The following is a 25,608-nucleotide window of genomic DNA, read 5'->3' on the forward strand; positions in this document are numbered from 1 at the left end:
TGTTTCCAGTCTGGTCTGGTTCAGATCAGTTCTCTTATACACGAAACAGAAAAACAATCAACACATTTCCACGTAACACGTTTTCAAAGCAGGAGAACACATAGGGAGTTAACGCCGCTGCCTTACTGACTAGTCTCTTGAGTCTTTGCTCCAATCCAACAGCCCCTGACATGTGGCTGCTGGGGGGGTGGAGGCTGGAGGGTGGGGTGTGTGTGACCACCAAGCAGGATGTAGAAGAATGATCCCCATTCACATCAACTGGATACTGCAGAAGACTGTCCAAGTCGTATGAATGTACAGTATGTGTGTGTTCTCTACAACTAAACCACTTCATCTAAATGTCTGAAAACATAAGGACCACACACACACACACACACACACACACACACACACACACACACACACACAGTGCTAACGGTGCTATCTGTCCAAGTTCACAGAGCAGCCTGTATAATGCCTGGTTTAAAGTTAGCAGTGGTATCTGTGTACACATTCCTGACTTCCACTGAGCTGAAAGTCTGTACAAAGAAAGAAAAAGAGAGGGAAAAAAGGAGGGAGGTTATCATGGAGAACATGACCTTTGTTTCAGAAATACTCTCAGTTATGTGGGAGGAATAAGAGGAAATGACAGAAAATCCACTGAAGAAGTCAGTGGAATGGAAGAAGAAGGAGAAAGTAAAGAAAAAGAAAAAACTGTGGGTGAAAGAAAGGGTAAAGGTGAGGGGCATGGAGAAAAGACAACAAGTCCTTCAACCTAAACAACCATATATTTGTCCCCACCATCTGACACAACTCACAAGAGCGTCTGCTGAAGTCCTGCTGCTATGGTCGTCATAGTTACAGTAATAAACACTCAGAGTATACCCCCAGTGGTGTTCCAGATGTTCATCGCCATGGTTACAGTAATAAACACTCAGAGTATACCCCCAGTGGTGTTCCAGATGTTCATCGCCATGGTTACAGTATTAAATACTCAGAGTATACCTCCAGTGACGTACCAGATGTTCATTGCCATGGTTACAGTAATATACACATGGTTAAGCTCATGTTACTGTCATGGTTTGGATTCAAATAAGTACTTCATCAAGGTTATAGGACCATCGTTGTCATGGTTACAAAACTAAACATGGCAGTTAAGGTTGTGGTTGTGGTTAAAAGAAAATGACTATTGGTTTTGAAGTAAAGAGTGGTGCCATCCATTGTGTTTTAAGGGAGGACAGTGTCAAAGGAGAGAAAGGGAGAGAGGTGAAAGGTCAGAGGTCAAAGAGAAGTGAGGGGCACCGTTTTTAAGACAGAAGAGAGAATTCATACAATACCTGCCTTCCCAAACTTCAAAGGTGTCAAGTGTGTTATATTCTGACTGTTCTGTGCGGCTCTGCCTCCCAGTGTTCTCTGACCTCTCCTCCCACTCTATGGCTCTCAGCTGAAAGACCATTGTTTCCTACTGAGGATGTAAATATTTAAAATGGTTCACAGATACACTGTGTGGTTTCAACATTACTGGAGCAGGAGGAAATGGTGCTTTTGTTGAGGACCGTCCTCAGAGGCAGATTAATACATGTTTGGTGCTGTGGTGAGTATTTCTGTCAACAGGACGGTGTGTGTCTGTGGGACTGTGAGATTGTGTGTGTGGATGGTGATGAAGGAACAGATCACTCAGAGCTGCGTGGCTCTGATGAGTTACAGATGAGATAAACATGTTGTTCACTGAGGTTGTGTCAGCTGGAGCTCTCAGGACAGAGACAGTCAGAGCGGTCATCCCAATGTTGTCACTGTCACAGTCTGTTGGATCCAGGAAACACTTCATCAAACACCAGCCTCAGCAGGTCACCCAGATAATCTGTAACACATGATAGATTCACTGTCACTACTGTCACACACTGCAGATAAATATGGCTTTGAAAACAGAATGTGTGGTGATAACAGTTCTAAGTGAGCAGTGATGTGACATCCTCACTGTGCCATTCTTTCATCTGGCTTTCACACCATGAGCAGTGAAAATGATGAGGGGAGAGAGTGGACCATACCCAGACATCAAACCATCCAATCAATCAAAACAGAGCTCTATAAGATGTATCAAGCTCTGGTGATACATGCTCTGTTGGTTTTGGTCTTTTCATGGTATCTGTAAATAAGAAGAAACATACAGACTAGTACCAGATGTGGCAGAGACAGGGAGTGACCAGATTCTACAAAAACTTTATCTCTGGAGAGCTTTGGAACAGTCTAAATACTGGAACACAGTTTAACTTCACAGAAAAAACAAACATAAAATCATAATGTTAAGCAGGATAGATCCAGGATCATCACACAATGATCCCAGATATCAGCATTTAAAAACCTTTACTTTAGACAGGTTGGACAGAGTCAGCAGTCCTTGCCCTGACACAGTGTGAATCCTCAAGAGTTAAACCTAAAACTTCTCTAAAGTTAGCAGGCAGCCAGAGAACCTGCTGTATGTGCTGTGAGATGTGTGTCTGCAGATTTTCTGAGTGGTGGGCTGGTGCAGGTGGCTGAGACAGACGGGGGTGATGTAATAGTCGAGGCATGTTGGAATAAAAAGCATGGATGATTTTCCTTAAGAGATTTTGTTTGGTGGTTAAACATAAAGCCAAGATTTCTCAGTGTGGATTCCACATCGGAGCGAGCACAACCAGTCCTATCCAAGGCTACCATCACTTACAACAATCCACTGATAGAGACAACAGATTTTAGAAACATTTTAGAACATGGATGATGTAGGGAACAGCCCTGAAGTCTTTTTTCTGAACTAATCTTGTACTGACTGCAGCAGAGACAAAGGAAGCACCAGTGTTACTGCTCCCAAAGCAACCTTCAGCTTTTATCATTATAGTAAAACACAGATGTAAAGTGAGATGGTGATGACCTGATGATTTAACAGAATCATCAGTTGTTCCACAAAAACCAAGAGTTCCACTGCTAATCAACAAGTAGAAGAATAAAGTTTCTCCAAACACAGACACAGGCATGTGTGGTGTTTATCTTGAAGACAGAATCAGGAGGGGTTAGAGGAGTTAGCAAACAGCAGCTATCCACCATCATCAGTGTACATCATTAGCTTAGTCCTGACCAATCAGCAGACACACCTAGTATATATTAGCCAGTAGTGGAATACAATGAAATGCTGCTTATATATTGGAATTATCATAATGAGAAGATTCTGACTTGTAAACTGCATTCACATCAACATCCATCCATTTGTTATACCTATTAATCTGTGAGGGTCAGGTGGGGTAGAGGCAGGATATACTGTGTGCAGGACGTCAGCCTGGATGTCAAATTAACATCATTCAAAACTTTAACATAATACTGGTGGTTAACTGATCAGACAAAAGAATAAATGCTTCCAAATACAATGAATAAATTACTGGATATGACAGAAACCAAGTACAGCTGTGAGCAGTATTAAGCTGTGTGTCAGGTGCTACATTGGTCAACAGATCTCAGTATGGTTCCACTGAAGAAATACAACATACAGAGCTAGTCAGAGACTCAGGGAGACACGAGCTTCTTTACACTGGATGGATGTTATAACTCGACTTTTAGAGCCCATGTTTCTGGATATCTAGTTGCATAGTTGGTCCACGACTACTAGGATGAAGTGTCTGATTTACTTCTCACCAGTGACCTGACAATGTCTATGATAAAGGTTGCATACTTGCCTTAACAACTCCCATGCCTGAAGTTAGTTGGCACGTTTAACAGAAATCTTTTACATCTGTAGACATGCCAGGCCAAACAAAACATTTCCCTACCCTAACCCCAGATGACCTGCCCATGGAGCTGAATGGTCCAGGGTCAGAGCCCTATGTCTCAGGGACTGGCAGCATCAAACCTGACCCTCTGTCTGATATCAAATAGCCTCTTCTGAATGATTTCTGATCTGCTGCACTTGGCTGTCAGCTTCAGCTCCACGCTATCCTGACATTTTGTCTTGCATTCCACAAATGTATGATGGCATGTGCATCTCTGTGGGGAGTGCTGTGTTGGAAGTTGTCATTGGATCATTTAGGGCCATTGAGAAACTCGTCCCTATGTTTCTGGAATTTTGATTTTCAGTTGGACCAGACTCCAGTTCAGTGTTGTAAAAAGGTAACTCTTTAAAACCTTTAGAAAGACTCTGTGCTCCTATAGTTACCATGTGACAAACTGATACAGTTGGCCTTTGTATAGAGTAAAGAAGTACTCGATTGGTTTTCCTGTTTGGACAAGACAGTTTTATGTCTTGTCCCATGTCGCCACAATAAAAGCATATAACTCTAACTCTTTTGTTTGTCTTGAAAGATGAAAAATGTCAGGTCAAGAGGTCATGGTGGTTTGAATATTGTGGTTGCATATATGAAATACGGAGACTTTGCGTTAGCTTCCAGCCAGACCCTCGGTGCTGGTAGACAGGAAATACTAGAAACCAGAGGAGACGTAAATGGTGAGAAGAGAGCAAGCAGAGGTGAGGAGAGGAGTGGTGGAAAATAATGCAGGAGAGAGGAAATATAGAAGGAGAGATGAGAGGAAGAAGAAGGAGACTAATGTGTCCCCCAGACATTAGTTTGCAACATCTGGTTTGTTACTCGAAGCATCTCAGACAGACAGAGAAAAGAACACAACTGAAGCATTGATGGGAATAAAAAATGTTGTTGTGGTTGATACAAAATTATGGAGACAACACAAAAATGACAAGCAGCTCATTTAGCTTATAGACACATAAAACCATGAAGAACTGGACAAAAAGCATAAAATAGTTGGAGGTTAGAAGATGTTAAACTTCAATCTCATACAATGGAAAATCACTCAGTTTGCCAAGTCTGTCTGCAGCCAGAAGCTGAGACTGCTAGAAGAAGTAGAAAGACAGAAATAGCTAATTCTGGAAAGTTGAAAAGGAGTTCCTGCATGAATCCGCAAATATTGCAGACTCCCACAGTTTACTGCCAAAAACCTCTTACATTCTTTGGAGTAATGACTACAATTAGTGAAAATCACCTTTCCAGTTAAGTCTAATCAGACTAGCAGATCTCTCCCGAGCGCTTTCGAAGTAGAAATCCTTTCTAGCTGCCCCATGAGCCCAGATATACAGAAACCACAGAGTCACAGGGCCGAGGGTTTGAATGACTCACATCCTCCATTATGTCACTCCTCCTCTCTCCTGCTGTTGTAACTCTTCACTGGACCAGGAGACAGGAAGCAGGTAAATGAAAGTGATCTTGTTGTCTGTTGCAGACAATAAGCACAGCTACAGGTTCACACTTCCACATGAAGTCTCTGCTTATTTATCACCCAGCTGTTGTATCTGATCTGTTGTTTTTGTTTTGTTTTTGTTTTTTCCTAGACCAGGTATTGTACCATAGATGTGGTAGTTATGTGGACACTGGATCTCATTTTATCCAAACACAAATCAATTCCTCTCCATCCTAAGACTTGTTGCTGCTTTTGTGCAGGAAAATGAGAAGAACTTTATTACCTGACAGTGTGACAGACAAATAAAATGATTCATAGAAGTCAGCATGTGTATTTTTAATGACTGAGTTAATGACTCAGGAGGTCACTGAAGTTCACTGAACTCACTGTCATGTTGATGAAACCAGTTTGAGACTTTAGCTTTGTGACATGGAGCATTATCCTGCTGGAAGCATCCATTAGAAGATGGTGAACTGTGGCCATGAAGGGATGAACATGGTCAGCAACAATACTCAGACAGACTGTAACATTCAGACCATGACTGATGGTATCAAGGGCCCAAAGTGAGTCAAGGAAACATTCCCCACACCATTACACCACCACCAGCAGCAGCAGCAGCCTGGACTGTTGACATGTTCACCACAGTTGTAAAGAGTTGTTATCTGAGTTACTGTAGCCTTTCTGTCAGCTCCAACCAGTCTGACCATGACCTCTGACCTCTCTCACTGGATGGTTTTTGTTTTTGGCTCCACTCAGGAGATCAACAGTTTCTGAAAAACTCCAACCAGCCTGTCTGACACCAACAATCATGTCACAGTCAGAGAATGTGTCACATGTTTCTGATGTTTGATGTGAACATTAACTGAAGCTCCTGACCTGGATCTGTGGGATTCTATGTGTTGCACTGCTGCCACAGCGTCCTCTGTCCCTCATTTGGCTATGTAGGTACACTGACAGAGGTCCAGCTGTGGTCTGATGACTGGCAAGATGGTGAGCAGGGTCAGTTTTTCCAGGCAATTCACAGCTATTTAAGTGGTTGGAAGAGGTTGTGTTGTGAAGGACCAGACTTCTTGGGCACTTGTATCATGGTGGATGTTTTCCAGAGGGTGGGTATAGATGCTGTCCAGTAGGAAGGGAGGATGGGAGAAAGCTCCATGGCACAGAGCTGGAGTATCCAAGCTGGGATGCCATCTGGCCCCGGTGCCTTGCCAAGTCAGACATTCTCCAATGTTGAAGGGGGATGTGTGAGCTCTCAGCAGCTCCTCACAGGTAGCAGGGTGGTTCTGGGTGTCAAAACGTGTGTAGTGATTGTTACTGTGGAACGATCATGTATTGATTTATATCTAGTCAATGAGGTTTTTTTTCTCTTTATTAAAGGCTTGTTTAGTGTTCATACGTGATTCATGGTTCAATCTGTCCTTCCTTATATCTGAGTTCAGTCTCATCATAATCTGTCTGTTGATTGTTTTAAGGGAAGCCCAGTCCCCAGTCTCTGCTTTTCTTTGTGCATTTAACATGAGATCCACCCAGGGTTTGACAGGGTCTGTGTCTCAGTGTGGTGTTCAGACTTCGTCAAAAACAAGGTTGTATAATAACAACAAAATACACAACACAGATGCAAACCACACCTCCACTCTGCTCGACTGAAGAGTCCTGTCTCTAAGGTTCCTTGCCTTAAGTCTGAGGTAATTTAACTTTGTGACCTGTTTCTGTTTTTGAGCTTAAGAATCTGGGACTAAAATCTCAGTTTCGTCCTGGTTGAGTTAGAGTCACCGATTAAACTAACCTGCATGTCTTTGGACTGTTGGAAGAAGCAGGAGTACCCGGAGACCCCCCCACGCAGGCACAGGGAGACCATGCAAACTCCACACAGAAAATGAAACCTGGAACCTTCTTGCTGTGAGACGACAGCGCTAACCACTGCACCACCGTGCTGCCCACACACTTGAGACAACAAAAAAGAAATCACTGAACATTTCTATTTTATTATATTGTGATGGTCTTACACAAAGTTAAAGCAAAGCTGAGGAGAGTGTACACAGAATAAAATAATGAATTTATTTTAACCCTAAATGTCTAAAGGATGACCTGATGGGTGGATGTATAACTAAAGCTGATCTAACTTATTCCTCCACTGTTGACCAAAAACCATTACAACACATCAGTGAGCTATACTGTTATACCCCTACAGTAGGATGGCATTATCACTGTTTAATGAAAGATTTATACCAACACCTGATAACATCAGGAAGTTGCAGGTACACTATATAACATGCTGTGATTATTTTGGTTGGTTGTAATTGGTTAATTATCATAAATGGACATTCAGTTACTGTAAAATGAAGATGTAGCAGTTATATAACATAACAGCAGCACTGACATCCACTGAGCTGGACTTACAGAGTGACTGGTCTTTAAGGTATTATTTTTTTATTACCTCAAAAAATATAAATGGAAAAAACAATGGCTATCCAATACTAATGAGAAATCAACACACAAGTGAGACCTGCCATTTCTGACCCCTCCAAACCAGTTTACAGCCAAGCCTTTACCAGTGCACCCATCAAGCTATATCAGTCACAAACAGTTAATATCTTCAGTTCTGACTGTACTCACTGCCAGAGCTCCGGCAAAACTCACACACACACGCTTGTCTCGGTCACTTTTGGGGACATCACATGGACTTGCATTCATTTCATGGAGACTTATTATAACATGGCTTCAGTCAGTTGGACAGTCAACTGATCTTTAGTCTGAAACACACAAACAAACACACACACACACACACACAGTCCTGTGTAAAAGTAAAGGGAAGTCCCCCCGTGATTGATTCCTAATTCCAGTGCTTATGAGAGAAATGGAAAATCCCCTCCCCCTCCCGTCTGTTTCTGGTCTTTTCTTGTTTTCACACATTTTCACTTCACCTTATTTAAACTCTTTTTCCACCTTTTTACATAACCCTCTCTTTTAGTTGGTCATCACTGCCCCCCCCCCCCCCCCCCAAAACTGTTTCCAGTGTGAGTGCTCCAGTTTTCCAGGACAGCTGAGGTACAGTCCTGCCTCATGCTCAGAGACTGTGAAGGATCTGTCTTGTTCTGGATCAGAACATCACATGAACCACAGCTGACATCTGATGGGTTTATAGAGTATATTTCTATAAACCAGAACCACTACAGCTCTCCACTGAGAGCCAGTATGACAACAGTTAACTGATCCATGATAATAATGACAATGATTTATTCCTTTGTGGAACTGGACTACGACCAGAGTCGCAAATGATTACACTGTATCCACAGCCTCAGGATTAAAGGAATGTCATCTGACACATGTTCTACTCTGTCAGGTTTCAGGATGAAGTGATGTTTGAGCATCAACTTGGAAAACTGCAGACAATCTGTAAATAGTTGCTGAAGGTGTTCATTAGAGACAGAGCATCATGTCTAATGAAGTCCTCCACTGGTTCAGTCTTTGTGGAGAAGCTTTTCTCCAGCTGCTGTAGAAGGAGTAGATGTTTTTATTTTAGCTCATCTGCCACCTTGTGGAGCTCATGTGTTACTACAAATTATGTTGGCAGCAGACTTCACAACACCTCTATTGAAAAAATACCAGTTTATGCTTGGATCATATAACAGTTTGTTATGGTCCAGGTATTGTCCTTTTTAAAACTGCTGTTATCATCCTCTCTACCAACCATCACAATGGATCACAGTGAACCTGTGGTTACATAAAGGACTGAACATGAGAATCTTTGTATGATCCACTGTGACTGGTTCCAGTCAGTTCATCTGGGCAGCACTTGTAGAAAATATTACATCATTTGATTTAAGACTGAGGGATGTTGTCTGGATTTTTACCGTCGTGTCCAGAACAAATAAATGTCCAACTTCACCACAGTGAGATCTTCCTGTTGGATCCATCAGCTCTGGATCTGGAGTCTGGATCTGAATCAAAACTACACCATCAGGCAGAGGGAACCACATGTTTCTGTTGGATGTCAAAATAAATCCCCAGGGAGTTTATACACACGCGCACACACACACACACACACAGTAACAGAAACATCAGTACAGATTTGTCTTTTGGTATTTACAGTGTTTTTATTTACAACATGTGTGTTTACTGTCAGACACATTCTGATTCTAATTAAGAAAAATGCAGGTACAAAAATTCACTTCTTTAAGTTGATCAGTTCTTTTATCATTCATTAACTGGAATACTGTAACTTGTCTGACTGTGTTTTCTCTTTTTCTGCCTGCAGAGACTGTCACTTGTTGTGTGTGTGTGTGTGTGTGTGTGTGTGTGTGTACTTGTATTCAGGACCAGTGTGAGTCTTGGGAAAGTGACAGTCTTTCAGAGGGCTGACTGAGGCCCGTGCTATTTCTGTATGTTGAGTTGTCGGATCTCGTCCACTCTGTTGCGGTGCAGCTGGAAGGCAGGAGTGACCCAGCGACCACACGAGCACTGATCCCCACACCAGCTGAAGGAGCCCAGCTTAGAGCTGCACTTAGGACACAGCAGCTACACACACACACACACACACACACACGGGACAAGAGAGGAGGGAAGCAGCACTCTGTCAGAGCAGGTTACACAACCACTGTGGCAGCAGATCTGAGTCTCACAGGCTCTATGAGAACATTCTTGGTTTTAGGGTTCAGGTTAAGGCCTTCTCACACTGAGGGTGTGTTTTTTTCGCACAATTAATTCATACGTCAATTTATTTTTGTGTGTCAAGCTGTTGTTTTTCTCATAGAACGTGAATTCGAGGTATGGCTATTAAATAATGAGACTGCGCTTATGAGGATGAAACCACGTGGTTCACAGTCACACCGAGTGTTAAATATTAAAGGCTGGGTATTCACTGCTAGCTACTGGTTGAAGTACACATGGCTTTTCTAAGGCATTGGAAAATGATTAGCTTAAAAGCTGAGCGACACATTAACTTGAACTTTTTGGTGAAATTGAACAAAACAGCAGCTGAATCTTTTCATACATTAACTGAGGTGTGTGGGGAACACTGCATGTCACGTGCACATGTGTCTGAACGGCACAAAAGATTTAGTGAAGGCAGAGAGGACGTCCAAGACGATGAACGTTCCGGGCGTCGATGCACATCAACAACTTCTGCAAACATTCAACAAACTGAACAAATCACTGGAAATGATCAATGACTCAGTATAAGAGTGAGAGCAGAAATGGTCTCCATTGATAAAGAGACACTTTTGCATGAAAATTTGAACATGACAAACGCGTGTGCCAAAGTGTTCCCAAAACTTCTGACTCCCGATCAAAAGGAAAAACAGTTTCTGGCCCAAAAACAAATCCCAGTGCTTGATCCCCCTCCCTGTTCACCTGATCTAGCACTGTGTGACTTCTTCCTTTTTCCTGAGATCAAATCTGTTCTCAAAGGAACACATTCTGAGTCTGTGTCAGAAGTTAAAAAAAGAACGACAGAGGTTCTGAGACAACTGAAGAAGACCTCCTGCACTGCTTTGATCAGTGGAAGAGCTGAATGCAGCAGTGTGTTGATGCAGGAGAGGAGTGTGTTGAAGGAGAAAGACACTGAAAAATGTTTCTGTTCAATAAAATTGTATTACAGTATTAGTCTCATTATTTAATAGCCATACCTTGTATAACACAACAAAAAAGCGATGAAATGTTTTGTTGATTTTTCTGAGCTTTCACACTACAAATAAAGGCGTCACAATCACACAGACTGACAGAGGCTGCTCTCCGGCTCGAGGGATCCCGGAGGTCGGTCCTCTGCCTCCTCAGATGTGGCGGTCGCATCCCCAGCAGGACCTCAAACTATCCCACAAACATCCTATAAAATATGTCTGCAGCTGGCCGTGGTAGAGCTTCAGATAGAAATACAAAAGTGTGTGAGTGTGTGCATTACCTGTCCATCCATCACACCAAGTAAAGCTTGTTCCATCCACTGCACTGGTTCAATGAAGTAAGACGTACACTGGACATCTCCTGCGTAACGACACATTTAACATCATTACTTATCACTCACTACCAGCCCAGTGTGACATTACTGACTGTGCCACCCACACAGGTGTTGACTGGACCTCCACCCCTCCAGCTGGTGGGGCCCTATGGGACTACCACCTGTTCCTAAAAACAGCCCTGTTGTTAGTCGTGATGGACTGACAAGTGTGTGGTGTGTACTGTCTTCTCACCAGTCAGGTTACTGAACTTCTTGTGACCAAAAGCTGATGCTCCATCTCCTACTGGGTGACTGAGGATACTGGAGGCACGGAACAGAGTTCGTCTGCAGAGAAGGTGGAGATGAGTCAGGAACTGAGTTATTCCTTTAAACACAGTGGTAACAGAAGGGTTTATGAAGCACCATTCTTTCACTTTTCACCTGCATTTCCTGCAGCGATAGGACACGTCAGAGGAGGTGGAGTGGGCGGGGTCAACTGCAAACAGCTCCCTGGGAACCTGCTGCAACTCTACACACACACACAGTGTGTGTTGGCTACTGGTCCATAATGTCAATTATTATTATTATTGTGTCTGTGTGTGTGTGTGTGTGTGTTTACCAGGGTACTTCTCAGTGATCTTGGTCAGTCTGTATTGTTTGTACAGAGGACTGGAGGTGTCCACTTCACAGTGCAGGGCCTCATACAAACACAACTGCTCCTCAAAACCACTGTTGACCCTTACAACACATCACATGATCACATGACCATCACACACGCTCTCTAACATCACCTCAGCCTAATGACAGAAACACTTTATCACTACCTGAATGTAGCCTCTCAGATAAAATGAAAACTGTAAAAACACACTACAGACATGCTGTCAGTCACAATAGACAGACACACACACACACACACACACAGGCACTTACTGTACGTCCTGTTTGACACTCCTCAGTCTGTGATAAGCCTCACTGAAGCTCAGCTGGTATCTCTTCATTAGATAAGCAGTCACAATAGTGGCACTGCGACTACGACCAGCCTGACTGACAGACAGACACAGACACACACACACACACACACACACACACACACACATGAATTGAAAAAGTGAAAAAAAGAATAAACTGGTGATAGTATCTTGGAGGCAGAGAGGGTGCTGCTTATGAGAGATGCTGCTGAGGTGCATTATGGGAACTGTAGTAGACTCCTGAGCTTCATCCATACTAAGGAAGATATTTCTGCTCCTGCTGCTTTGATTTTGACCACTCTCATCTAACCTTTCTCTTGCAAGTGAAGAAAAATGGCATCTTTAACTTTATTACTGCTCATTTGTTTTTCAACTATTAACATTTAGATGATAATTTAATTAATAATTTCAGAACTTATTTTCAAATAATCAACTTTAATTCACCACTGAAAGTCTATGGAGGTGATGCATTCCAGATACTGGTCACTTCAGGCCTTTAACAAACTGTGATAGGCACAAATAAAACAGCTAACAACAACAACAACAACAGTTACCTGAGAACTGCTGAATGAGAGCCAACTAAAGCCATGTCCTCAGGTCAGAACATTCAGTGTCTTTATTGACAAACTTTTGAAGGGAATTTATCATAGATGATTAGAAAAGTAAAAAAAAAACACAGGCTGGAAACACATTGAGGGATACAGGTGACATGTTGATAGAAAGCAACAGAGCGGGCATCCCGTTGACCTTTGACCCTTACCAGTGAACGATTGCAGCCCGGCCTCCATCTACAGCCTCCTGAATGAACAGGAAGCATTCGTCCATGTGACTCAGCAGATCAGAGGTCACCTCATCCAAAACATTGACCCACTTCCTGCGAAAGCCACCGTCAGCAGGAAGCAGGGGGGCGGGGTCGACAGAGTCCACAGACAGAATATGAGTGACATCTGCATCGGCCAGCACCTGCCTGTCGTTTAGATCAGCTGCGGTGCCAATGTACAGACCAGGGTCCACCAAGAGCATGCTGACCCTGACCCTACACAGGAAGTACAACCACAACTTTTAAAAAGCTTATCTGATCCCACATGATCATGTTTTAATATGACAACTGACTCTAGCAGCTCTTATGTGTCTTCGCTAAATTTCATTGTACAATGACAATAAAGATTCTGTTTATGAAAGTCTGGAAGAAACTCAGATGACATGATCTTTGCTTCACACCACACATGTTGGTCTGTTCTTTCTCTGTATAACTGTGCATTACATTTATTTAATTCTGCTTTAAAAATGTGGAAATCAAAAGACTGAAAGAGAAAGTATAATTATTTAACTTCCAAGTATCAATACAGGACAATTTGAAAATATAGAAAATATCTTCAGTGTTTTTAGTTTGTATTTATGAATTATGCATTTAATGTGCTTTGTTTTCCTTTATTTCATATTTAAATGGCTGTTTCATTCATCAGTTACATTATTTTTTTCCCTCTACATATGGGGGATAGATGTATTGCTCGTTGCTGTTTGTGTCAGTGCAGACAGATAATTACGAATCACACAGATGAATACTGAGGCTGGAAACCTTTCAGACCTACACAGAGTAATAACACTGATGTTAGCTTCCTGTCTGTGCTCTGGAGTTGGTCTATATCACAGCGCTGTTTGTCCATGACACGATGATGACAGCAGGTAACTTACCTCGTTAGCTTAGCTTAGCCTCTCAGCGGTTTTAGCCCCTCCGTCCTCTCAGACCTGTTCGCTAGGTTCGGAACGAACATGTATTAATTACAGAGAAAGTGAATAGAACAAAACACTACAGCTACAGAGTTAAGTCAGAAAAGTACGTGTGGTCTGTTTGGTTCGTCTATTAAAATGTCCGCCGGAAACACACGCTTGTGCTGAAGTCTGTTCCGCCCTCAGACATAGACAGACATAAATCTGACTGCACTGACACCGGGCTGTTTTTAAACCAAATTTATTTGCCTGAATACTTCTGTCAATGTGACATTTCAGTCTTTCATTTATAATTATCTTTCCATAAATATCTATAATTCTGTTCTAGTGAGATGGAAGTGTGGCTCATGCAAAGATTTTCACCTTTCAACAGAAAAGAACGGGCCAGGCTCTGTAGAATAGGATAAGGAGTGGAGGCTGAGTAACATGATAAAAATCAGGATAAAAACAAAAATTACAATACTTTAGAGAATAAAAACGATCAACACGTGTGAATATTGAGAATCAAATATTTCACAGTAAGTTCCTAATGAAGCCGAGGTTGTAAAAGTCTGAGTGAACTAACCCAGACCAAACAGGCCTCAGCCACAGAGCTGAGATTATGAACAGGAAGATAGCAGGAGGATGAGGTAATGCAGGCAGACGGTGGTCAGCAGCAGCCCACTGTCCCATCGCAGAGTCAACACACACATTTACCAGCATCTTCACACACACACACACACACACACACACACACACACACGTCTCTGGTGATGACTTCATGTAAGTGACAATTAAATGCTCCTGTAGAATGAACCTCTGAACCCCTGTTGTTCTTCTTTCTGCTGCCAGATACTCGTTTCATGACGTCTGTCTGATTCTCAACACCTACTGAGTGTGTGTGTGTGTGTGTGTGTGTGTGGTGAGGGTGCGTCCCTCTGTCTGTACATGGTCACAATGTGTATTGCTCATAAAGTTTTACAAGCTGCTTTAATCTGAGCATCTGACCAATCAAAGCAGTCGCCTGTGACCACACCGCTTCCTGAGCTCTGCTCATCACACACAACTGACCATTAGAAATATAACAGCACACACACAGCAGGTGAGTGGGAATGGAGTGGGTGTGCTTGGTCTGCTGCAGTGACTCACTGACCCTGAATCAGCCTGAGAGTCAACAAACTCATTTACAACAAAACCACTTTTTTCCTCCTTGTGAACTTCTGTTTTTATAAAGGCTGCTGAGTTTTGATCTTACTATAACATCTTTCTACAGTGGCCCTGAAGGTCAAACACACATTTAACAAAACACAATGACATTTAACAAAACAACATTTTTGTGAAAAGTCATGTATGTTTTGTGAGATGTTGTGTTTTATGAAATGTCGTTGGGTATTACAAAATGTCATATTTTGTTGGACGTCTAGTGAAATGTTGTTGTGTTTTGTAGAATGTTTTGTGTTTTATGAAATGTCATGTTTTGTGAAAAGTTTTTGTGTTTTGTAAAATGTTCTGTTTTGTGAAAAATGTCCTCACATTTTGTAACAATTTTGTGGTGTTTTGTGAGATATCATTGCGTTCTGTGAAATGTCGTTGGCTTTTGTGAAATGTAATGTTCTGTGAAATGTCTGAAGCAGCAAGGAATCAGCTGAAACTTTGATGTAGGTCTGTGATTCAGATTAAATCAGTTTCATCCATTTTACATTTAGTTTGTCTGATTACAGATCAGATTGGAATTTACTGATATTATATTCATGAAGGCCAAACATGGAGGCCATTATCACACAAGCTTCATCATAGCAGGCTCTCATCTCTCAGTTATTGGTCCATTGATTTCACTTGTCAAACCAGTCATCATCTTTATGCTACCCTCCCTGTTCTGTGGTCTGTCACTCCCCAGTCTAACAGTGTTGGAATCATTTAGGACAGTAGACCAGTTCTGGTGTCCCATCATGTTTTTACTCTTGAAGTCGCAGAGAACAGACCCTCTTTGTAATCTGTAGTTTTTGAAATCTACAATATTAGTCACTTTGTACAGGTGAAATATTTTTCTGCTTTAGCCAGTCTCCTTCTTCTTTCTTTCCCTCTCTCTGCTTGTCTTCACATTGACAGGAGACAGATGAATCAGACTGAAACTAAAGAGACTGACCTCTCTCAGTTATTTATTTCCTCTCTCTGGCTCTTTTCCCTCATCTTCATCCTGTGAACTTCACCCACATGTACACACTGTTTTTATGACCCAGGCACTGAGCTGAACACCACTGCAACACCATCCAAACCACAAACTCACATCAGCTTTGATTCCAGCTCCAGCTCCGGCTGGCTGCAGGGAACTGATGTCAAAAGACAAGAGGCAGGAGTGATGTCATGTGTGGGGGACGCCACAGACCTCACAGGTGTAAGAAGAAGAAAACACATTGAAATACTGTACTAATGTCATGCTTTAGCTTAAAGCAATCATCACTAGATGAGATAGATAGATAGAAGAAGCTTTTAGTGCACACAACAACAGCAGAGTGTTTTGTAGTGACTTGCGTTGCCTCTCTGGTCTCTGGGTAACTGTGTGTAGGAGTTCATTTATTGCCTGTGTAGGAAGGTTGAAAATGTCCTGGCAGGTTTTAATTTGTGTCTGGGTGTAGTGTGAGTGTGTGTGTTTGTGTGTGTAATGCTAATTAAAAGTGTCCCGTCTCCTATATAAGACCAACACACTGACAGGTCGGGAGAAGCAGAGGTGACACACTGAGAAAGTAACGATAGATTCTCTCTCTCTCTCTCTCTCTCTCTGTATCTTACAGTTACTGAGTCGTTGATTAAAATGACGATAATGAGGATGGTGATGATGAAAATGTCACTGTGGTTTCTGCTGCTTGACCTCTCTGTGAACTCTGCTGCTGCTGGACCAGGTAGGCACTGACACACACAAACACATACATACACACACACACACACACACACACAAGTTTAACTTCCTCTATGTATGACACCGACATGCTGTCTGCAGCTGATAAGTCGGATGATGACTTATATATTCTCTGTAGGTGTTATATGATGTGTCAACTCACTCACTGTGGTTTACTGATGCAGCTAAGACCATCTGATGTTTGTACCCATGATGCCCCGACATGTATATCTGATAATATCTGATAAGGGATCTGTGCTGCTCTATGATTTCACATAACACAGATATACTACATTATAATGTCAAACACTGTGTGTCTGCCTGGTTTGATCTGCTAGCACCTGAAATGTTTAATATTGTACCTGTTACACCTGAGGATGTGTTACAGTCCAAGTGATGATATTGTCCAGTATAAGGTTGTGTGACTGTGTGTGTGCAGGCAGCTGTGTGGGTCGCTGTGGTGAGGTTTTCACCAGAGGACGACAGTGTACCTGTGACTTCAGCTGCCTGCAGCATCACGAGTGCTGCCAGGACTTCGAGGCTACCTGCACCACTGGTAAGACCAGATCAGAGAAGATCAGATCAGATGAGACCAGGTCAAATTAGACCAGATAAGATAACACCAGATCAGATGAGTCCAAATCAGAGAAGACCAAATCAGATGAGACCAGATCAGATAAGACCAGATTGGATAAGACACACTCAGATGAGACCAGATCAGATAAGACCAGATCGGGTAAAACAGACTCAGATGAGACCAGGTCAGATGAGACCAGATAAGATAACACCAGATTAGATGAGTCCAAATCAGAGAAGACCAAATCAGATGAGACCAGATCAGATAAAACCAGATCGGATAAGACAGACTCAGATGAGACCAGATTAGATAAAACAGAGTCAGATGAGACCCAGTCAGATGAGACCAGATCAGATAAGACAGACTAAGATGAGACCAGATTAGATAACACAGAGTCAGATGAGACTATGTCAAATAAGACTAGATCACATGAAACCAGATCAGGTAAGACCAGGTCAGATAAAGAGTAGTGATGGACTGTTGAACCTGTTGGTCTGTGTCTGCTGGTCTCAGCTCAGTCCTGTCAGGGTCGCTGTGGTGAGCCGTTCAGACGTGGTCAGCTGTGTGAGTGTGATCCCCAGTGCACCCGCCACAACACCTGTTGCCATGACTACCAGCTACACTGCGGTAAAGACCAACATTTCCCGCTGTGACCTAACAACACATGGGAACATACGCCTGATTTAAAAAGCTGCTTCTCTTCACAGACGCCGGCGTGTCGCCGTCGCAGCCCGGGACTCTGCAGCCCGGGACTCTGCAGGCTCTGAGGGCCGCTGCTCCAGGTTAGAAACCATCAACAGCTACTAACAACTGGACTGTGATCACTGTACCAGATTACTTCTCTGAATACAGTAACCAAACCGGTGCAGGTGCTGGGTGAGGCCTGGACAGGTGCCGCTCAGACTTTCTTTAAGCTTGAAGGGTTGTGGGTTAAATGGGTCCAGGACTTTGTGTGTGTCTCTGAAGACCATACTGACGTTGGACTGACTTCTCTCTCTTTTTGTCAGTCTCTTCCTCAGGTAATGGAAAATCACAGAAGAGCAAAAAAAAGTCCAACAGTGAGAGTGAGGAGTTGTTAAAAGGTAAGGCTGAATGTGTCGTCTACTCATGCTACATATAACATATACTGAAAAAGACTGGATTACTGACCCATCCACTACAACATGAAATATTTCATTATTCCTTATTCATTTGCTCCTCAGTAGCTGATAGTGTTGTGTTTAATGACATAAAAACATCATGGATGAAGGATATGTTCCTCCCCCTCCTCCTGTAGGTGTGAGTACCATCTCTGGGGGTCTGCAGCCAGTGTCCATCCCCTCCTCTCGCAGTGGATCTCCAGTCTCCCCAACACCTCTGAGTGCTCTGCCCAGCTACAGTGCTCTCTCTCAGGGTGGCAGGGCCCCTGTGAGCCCCTCTGGTCCTGGAGCTGTTGGTGGTGAAGTGAATGGTCACCCGATGCAGTCACCTGGGGGGGCGCCTCAACGCAGCTCAATTCAAGGTTCATTAAACAGAGATTCTTTTAGTCTGAATATTTGATTCATTTTAAAGTGTTTGCAACTGAAGACAAACTCCGTGCTCACTGAATCCTGGATAGGGTTTTTTATTTATTTATTTTTTTATTTGTTCCCAGGTCTGACAGGATCCAGGCCCAGCACTCTGCAGGATGTAGTCCAAGCCTTGGGGCTGTCTGTGATGGATGTAGTCCCTGAAGAACCAGGTGCAGGTATGAAAACAGGTTCTGTGGATCTGTGACCAACTTCAGTCTGTTGAGTATTAAACACATATCTAATTTCCCTGAGGGAGTCATCCCAAAGGGATCAATAAAGTCTGTCTAAGTCTAAGTCTATCTCAGTTTCAAATAATGAAACAGAGACTGAGCTTTGATCTGCCCCTACACAACACTGTGACGGTGTGTGTGTGTGTGTGTGTGTGTAGGACTGTTTGCTGATGCAGACTTATGCAGTGATACTCCCATCAGTGGACTGACAGCTCTCAGCAATGGGACCATGTTGATATTTAAAGGTCAGTATAACTCATCTCACCTTCTCTCTCTCTCTCTCTCTCCTCTCTCTCACTATGTGTGTGTGTGTGTGTGAAGTGTTTTTTTCTGTAGTCCTTGTTTGTTGTTGTAAGTTGCCCTCAGATGAGATACCTGCCATGTCAGAAGTTGTGTACTGTATATGTGAGAATGTGTGTGTCATGGCTGGGGATTGAGATGTAGAGTGGTCTGTGTACCCTGTCCTCACTGTATGAATTGTGTGTGTGTGTGTGTGTGTGTGTGTGTGTGTGTGTGTGTGTGTGTGTGTGTGTGTGTGTGTGTGTTCCAGGTGAGCTGTTCTGGTCAGTCGACCCTGTCAGTCGCTCGGTTGGTCAACCACAGAGAATCACAGACACTCTGGGCGTCTCCTCTCCCATCGATGCTGTCTTCACTCGCTGCAGCTGCAGCAGAAACACCTACATCATCAAGGTACGCATACGACTACAACACTCCTCCTCCTCCTGCTGCTGCTCCTCCTCTGCTGCTGCTGCTCTCCTCCTCCTCCTCCTCCTCCTGCCTGCTGCTCCTCCTCCTCTCCTCCTTCTCCTCCTCCTCCTCCTCCTGCTGCTGCTCCTCCTCCTGTTGCTGCTGCTGCTCCTGCTGCTCCTTCTCCTCCTCCTCCTCCTCCTGCTGCTGCTCCTCCTCCTGCTGCTCCTCCTCCTCCTCCTCCTCCTGTTGCTGCTGCTCCTCCTCCTACTACTCCTCCTCCTCCTCCTCCTGTTGTCGACCAGTCTGTTAAATGTACCACTGCTTCCAGGGAGACCAGTACTGGAGTTTAGATGAGAACATGGCTGTGGAACCAGGCTTTCCCAGACCTTTGACCTCAGAGTTCCCAGGTCTGACAGGACCCATCAGAGCTGCGCTGGCAGTCCCAGCCACCAAGACCAGACCAGAGACTGTGTACTTCTTTAAGAACGGTGAGGAAGACAGAGTCACAGAGACACTCAGAGCGACACAGACACAAGGACAGGCAGAGAAAGACAGGAACAGGGTTAAATTACAGGAGACATTCAACAGACAACAGACAGGTCAGAGGTCAGGACTGAAGACAGGACGTCCAGAGCCAAGTCATAAAAGACAATAGATAAATAAGGGGACACCTCAGCAGACAGAGCATGACTCTCCACTCTCCTTCTCCATCATCTAGGAGACATCATGCAGAGCTTCACCTTCCCATCATGCAGCACCAAACCCAGGAGCCCCCTGAAGAGACGCTCACCTCCCCAGGCGGGTGAGTAACCTCACTGTCCACCTCAGCAGATACTAATGCACCAACATCACTCATCACTGGAACAGCAGCTGGACATGTTCTGTTCACTGTTTGATGCTTCTGCTGGTCTGTGAGATGAACCACTGAGGACAGACACTCAGAATAAACAACCAGGTACTCTCTGACAAAAACCATTCTGAAATGTTCTGAAACCTGTTTTTCATTTCACATCCTGAAGTTCTTCAGAGCGGAAACATCAACATCAGAGTGTCTCTGAATGGATTCCCCACCCCAGTGTCCTCTGCCCTGTCCATGCCCAGCCCCGACAGCAGCAACAGATTCTACCACTACATCTTCTCTGGACGTAAGAACCTCCCACACTGCATCATCATCATCATCCTCATCAGGCTGTTTTCATATCATCAGGTTCATGACTCTGATTCAGTCTCATCAACATGTCCAGCAGCTGCAGCTGGTTTCAGAGTGAAGGCTCTGAGGACGACAGAGTATGCAAAATCTGAGTATGCATGTTTAGTTTTCAGGGATTATTCCCAGCACTGCAGTCTGAGCTTTATTTCTGAGACAATATTTATTAAAAGAAAAACCCTTGAGCTGGGACACAGAGTGCAGATGTTCTCCATACTTTCCTCAGCAGGCTTCAGTTAGTCATGGATTCATTTCTACCATCTCTATGGAAACAGGTCATAACACATCAGTGTTAACAGATTTTCCTGCTGCAAGTAAAAAAAAAAAACAAAACAATCCAACAGAATAAAGCTCTGTTAACTTTTGGAGAGAAACCTACAGAGCAGTTTGTAGTTTAGGTTCACTGGATGTTCCTACCTGATCTGGTTCTCAGTGTCTCAGAGGTTTTTGTCTTCTCTGCAGCGCTCTACTTCAGAGTCCAGATCGTAGGTGACCTGCCGGCACTGGCCAAACCTGACCCATCCTCAGCCCTCGCACCCCTGCCCATCTTCAGCCCTGCCGCCATGCCAACCAACTCTGCCAACATGGCCACCCAGAACCCCAACCCTACCTACCCAGTCAACTCCATCACTGTGTGGCTGCGCTGCCCCTAGAAACACTCTGAGGGGGAGACGGCGGAGGCGCTGCTCTGGTGTTTCTGCTTCAGCAAAACTTCTGCTCAGTTAACACGTCTGCTTCATTACAGGAAGTCATCCACCAACATCTTCCAGTTCCAGGAAGTGTTTGTAACAAAAGTCCATCCCAAATGTTAAGTGTCTTACCCTTCACTGTTAACACCCACTATGACTCCCACCTTCTTCATTTGCTGTTGATACTTCACCTGCCACCAAAACAGCTCCAACCTGATGACACACAGAACTTCCCTGTGAAGGTCCCTGTGCTGTCTCTGCAGTTTAACTACCAACTTCTACTGGACTGAAAACAGTTTGAAAGTGACAGGTTCTATCTGGCCAGAACTGGTCCTCCAGTTCTTTCATTATTGGGTCCAGTATCTTCATTACCCCTCTCTATGTCTGATATGTTTTGTGATGAAGTCTGTAACATATAAAATGTATCAGATTAGTTTTGTCCGAACCAACAAAGATAATCATCTTACAGGAAGATAAAGGTGAGTAAAGGGGTCACAGAGAAGAATCTGAATGACTCATTATTCATCTTTATTATTAAAACAAACAGCACAGTGAAGAAACTAACCAGCGCTGCTCTCATCAATACATGTAAAACAAAATGACACAACTACAACTGGATTCACTGACAGTATCAGAGCAAGGATCTCACACACACACATCTCTCACATCATCTCTGTACTGGTGTGATTATTGATTATGGATTGGACAGAGGATTCACTGATAGACACACGGTTTCAGAAGTCAACAAAAAAAATGATGTGGGAATGAATCGTCTTTTCCTCGCCGGATGAGATGACTGAATCAGGCGATGCCCCCTCTGCCCATGCCCCCCCCTCTTCCTCCTCGAGAGAAGGTTCCTGAAAACAAACACAGGGAGAAGAAGAGAGATCATGTGTTGTGTTCATGGTGATGTTCCTGTAATGTCTGTACTGCTGCTTACTGCACCTCAATAAACAGCTCCATCATACTGAGTGTGTGGTGTTAGTGTTCAGTACTGATCAGATGAGGGCTGTGTGGTGTGTTACCTCTGCGGGTCAGAGACAGCCTGGCCTCCCCCCTCCCTCCTCTGACTCCTCTGCCTGACAGGCTGCTGATCAGTGATTGGCTGGTCACTGGGCGCCGCTGGGTAACGCTGCTGGTGTCTGACAACAAAACACAGAGATCAGACCGGATACCAGAGTCTCAGTGAGGGGACACGAACAGGACACACTGTTCAGCTTTATAAACAGATTTAAACATGAACAAACATGACAGATGGAGGACTGTGGGAGCCAATCAGAGAGGAGCTGTAACATGGAGGAGTACCAGCAGTTCCAGCAGTAACAACTTGAAGGTGCAGAGGCCTAATGATCATTAACTACAGCCTGATAGACTCCAGACCTCAGGTCCATGACAACCTTGACATGAGAGCTGACATGTTGGAGTGTGAGAGAGGCAACACTGTGAAGTTCTGTACACAAGCAAGAGGAGAGGAGATGAGGTCCATGATGAAAGCTGCTGTAATATCAATCTCCAGAATGAATTACCAGGGTCTTGGCTGGTGGACGGCAGCGATGCATCATCACTCTGCTGACCTGCTGACTCCATGTCTGTCTGGCTCTCCAAAGAAGACTCAATACCAGGCCTGAATGAAACACACACACACACACACATCTTATCAGGCTCCATCCTGAAAGATCCCAACTGTCTGGAAGCTGAGTTAAGTCACATGTTTATGTTATATGCATGTTTCTGTTATCAGGAGAAGGGATGTGTCCGTCATTTACTCTGAGTCACATCTTTGCTTCTCCGACATTAAAACCACAGATTAGGTTGTGAAGTGCAGTGTGTGGTGTCAGTGAGTGACAGCTCACCCCTCTCCTTCCTGCTCCACAAACACCTCGTCTCCGTCGTCTGCTGCAGTGGCAATCCCGGTGGAGGCCGTTACCATAGGAACAGACTGGGAGGCCATGTTGTCAGCAGTGTCTGAGGGCAGAGACTCAGTGAAGACCGTCACTGACAGAGAGCAATAGTCAGGGAACGTGATGTAGCATTTACACTTCACACTGACACATACTGTACAACTCTAATACTGCAGTCTATATGTGTGTGTGTGTGTGTGTGTGTCTCTACCTGGTGCAGCCACCTGTAAAGGTGTGGTGGGGACACTCCTTCCTCCTCCATCTTCATCATGAGCAGCCAGGAACAGAGGAGACTCGTACATCCCCAGACCTACAACACAGCAGCAGTTTAACAGTTTTCAACAAGAACTCAACTCATATACACTCCTGTCTGAGTCTGAGTGTGTGAGTGTGTGTGTGTGTGTGTGTGTGTGTGTGTGTCTGTGTGTGGTACCTCCTTGAGAGGCCAGCTGTCCCAGGTCAGAGTGTGAGGCTGACGTCTGAGGCAGCAGGTCTTCTGGAGGTCCAAACCTGAACCTGGTGGACAGACCTGCTACCTGAGGAGAGCTGAGGAGGTCACAGACAGACAGGAGAGGAAACATGATGAAGCATCCATCCAGGATTCAGCTCAGCTTTGTTCAAGTTGTTTTCATCAGGAGATAAAAAATTATTTATCCTAGGGATGGGTGATGTGACGAAAGTCTCATGTCTCAGTAACGTTATATATAGAAGTCTTTAGAATCGGTGCAGTATTGATCAGTGAACCTGGACACAGTGAACAGCTGCTGCACACGTCCACATTAACATGTAAACTCTGATTTTGCAACACCACAAAATAAATGATAGAGCATAATATGAAACAACAGATGCTTTGATTTCATCATCCCATAAAGTAAGTACTGAACACGTCACCATTTTCCTCAGTAAATATATTTCTAAAGGTGCTACTGACATGAAATTTTAACCAGATGTTGGTAGCAACCCAATTAATCCATACATACAAAGAAACCAAAACAAATAAGTTCAGAAATTGAGTTATGTGTAATAAAATAGAATGACACAGGGAAACAAGTACTGAACACGCTTACTGAAATGATTTAATACTTGGTACAAAAGCCTTTGTTGGTAATGACAGCTTCAAGGCACCTCCTGTATGGAGAAACTAGTCGCATGCATTGCTCAGGTGTGATTTTAGCCCATTCTTCCACACAAACAGGCTTCAAATCTTGAAGGTTCCATGGGCCTCATCTATGGACTCTGATCTTTAGTTCTCTCCAAAGAATTGGATTCAAGTCAGGTGACTGGCTGGGCCATTCTAGCAGCTTTATTTTCTTTCTCTGAAACCAGTTTCCTTGGCTGTGTGTTCGGGATCACTGTCTTGCTGAAATGTCCAACCTCATTTCATCCTCATCCTGAGGCAGCAGATTTTTATCAAGAATGTCTCTGTTCATTTTTCTATTCATCCTTCCTTCAGTTATATGAAGTTTGCCAGGCCGCATGCTGAAAAACAGCCCCACACTATGATGTTCCCACCTCCAGACTTCACTGTTGGTATGGTGTTTTTGGGATGATGTGCAGTACCATACCAGATTATTGCCCCAACAGTGCTCACTCAAACATTCAGAAGTTTAGAAATCCTTCTGTAACTAACGCCATCAGTATTGTTTTGCAACAATAAGGTTACAAAGGTCTTGAGAGAGTTCTTTGCTTTTACCCATCATGGGTTGTTACCAACATGCGGTGAAAAATTCATGTCAATAGCACCTAGAAATATATTTACTGAGAAATATAGTGGTGTGTTCAATACTTATTTTAATATATGACAGGATTTGCCTCTGTCCAGTGTACACACCTATACCTCTGCTAGAAGGCTCCAATGGGGTTCAATGATGACTAGATTTAGGATTCACTGGGTCTGTGGATTTTACACTGTGGTCTGACTGAAACATCACAGACTGTGTGTGTGTGTGTGTGTGTGTGTGTGTATCTTACTGTATAGCCTCAGCGAAGCCATCAGTGCGGTGTGGAACTACCAGAGTGGGAGTGCTGGGAACCATCCTGTCATCATCATCGAAGAAATGTTGCT

General features: G+C 43.8%; 3 protein-coding genes across 3 annotated transcripts in view; 1 reads left to right on the forward strand and 2 right to left on the reverse strand.

Annotated features, from left to right (window-relative positions):
• Positions 1-9,264: 9,264 nt before the first annotated feature.
• dusp12 (dual specificity phosphatase 12) lies at positions 9,265-13,975 on the reverse strand. The gene is made up of 8 exons (XM_018678401.2): positions 13,789-13,975; positions 12,854-13,129; positions 12,056-12,169; positions 11,745-11,863; positions 11,567-11,654; positions 11,379-11,470; positions 11,093-11,172; positions 9,265-9,711 (listed from the first exon to the last, which is right to left on the reverse strand). Exons 2-8 carry the CDS (start codon positions 13,114-13,116, stop codon positions 9,568-9,570), a joined length of 900 nt encoding a protein of 299 aa, XP_018533917.1. The 5' UTR covers positions 13,117-13,129; positions 13,789-13,975; the 3' UTR covers positions 9,265-9,567.
• Positions 13,239-22,609, forward strand: prg4a (proteoglycan 4a). The gene is made up of 14 exons (XM_018678403.2): positions 13,239-13,779; positions 16,596-16,703; positions 17,139-17,255; positions 17,790-17,903; positions 17,984-18,058; positions 18,284-18,358; positions 18,553-18,777; positions 18,910-19,002; positions 19,215-19,301; positions 19,607-19,746; positions 20,075-20,234; positions 20,465-20,548; positions 20,766-20,891; positions 21,416-22,609. The coding sequence occupies exons 1-14, from the start codon at positions 13,767-13,769 to the stop codon at positions 21,604-21,606; spliced, it is 1,608 nt and encodes a 535-aa protein (XP_018533919.2). The 5' UTR covers positions 13,239-13,766; the 3' UTR covers positions 21,607-22,609.
• The window catches only part of LOC108884494 (nucleoprotein TPR-like), a 28,124-nt gene continuing 24,665 nt past the window's right edge, over positions 22,150-25,608 (reverse strand). Inside the window, 7 exon segments of the mRNA XM_051070183.1 lie at positions 22,150-22,499; positions 22,668-22,784; positions 23,169-23,266; positions 23,496-23,637; positions 23,755-23,853; positions 23,977-24,089; positions 25,515-25,606. Of these exon segments, the coding sequence (XP_050926140.1) occupies positions 22,444-22,499; positions 22,668-22,784; positions 23,169-23,266; positions 23,496-23,637; positions 23,755-23,853; positions 23,977-24,089; positions 25,515-25,606 (717 nt within the window). The 3' untranslated portion in view covers positions 22,150-22,443.

This window comes from Lates calcarifer, linkage group LG4 (assembly GCF_001640805.2).
Source record: "Lates calcarifer isolate ASB-BC8 linkage group LG4, TLL_Latcal_v3, whole genome shotgun sequence".
NCBI classification, from domain to species: Eukaryota; Metazoa; Chordata; class Actinopteri; family Centropomidae; genus Lates; species Lates calcarifer.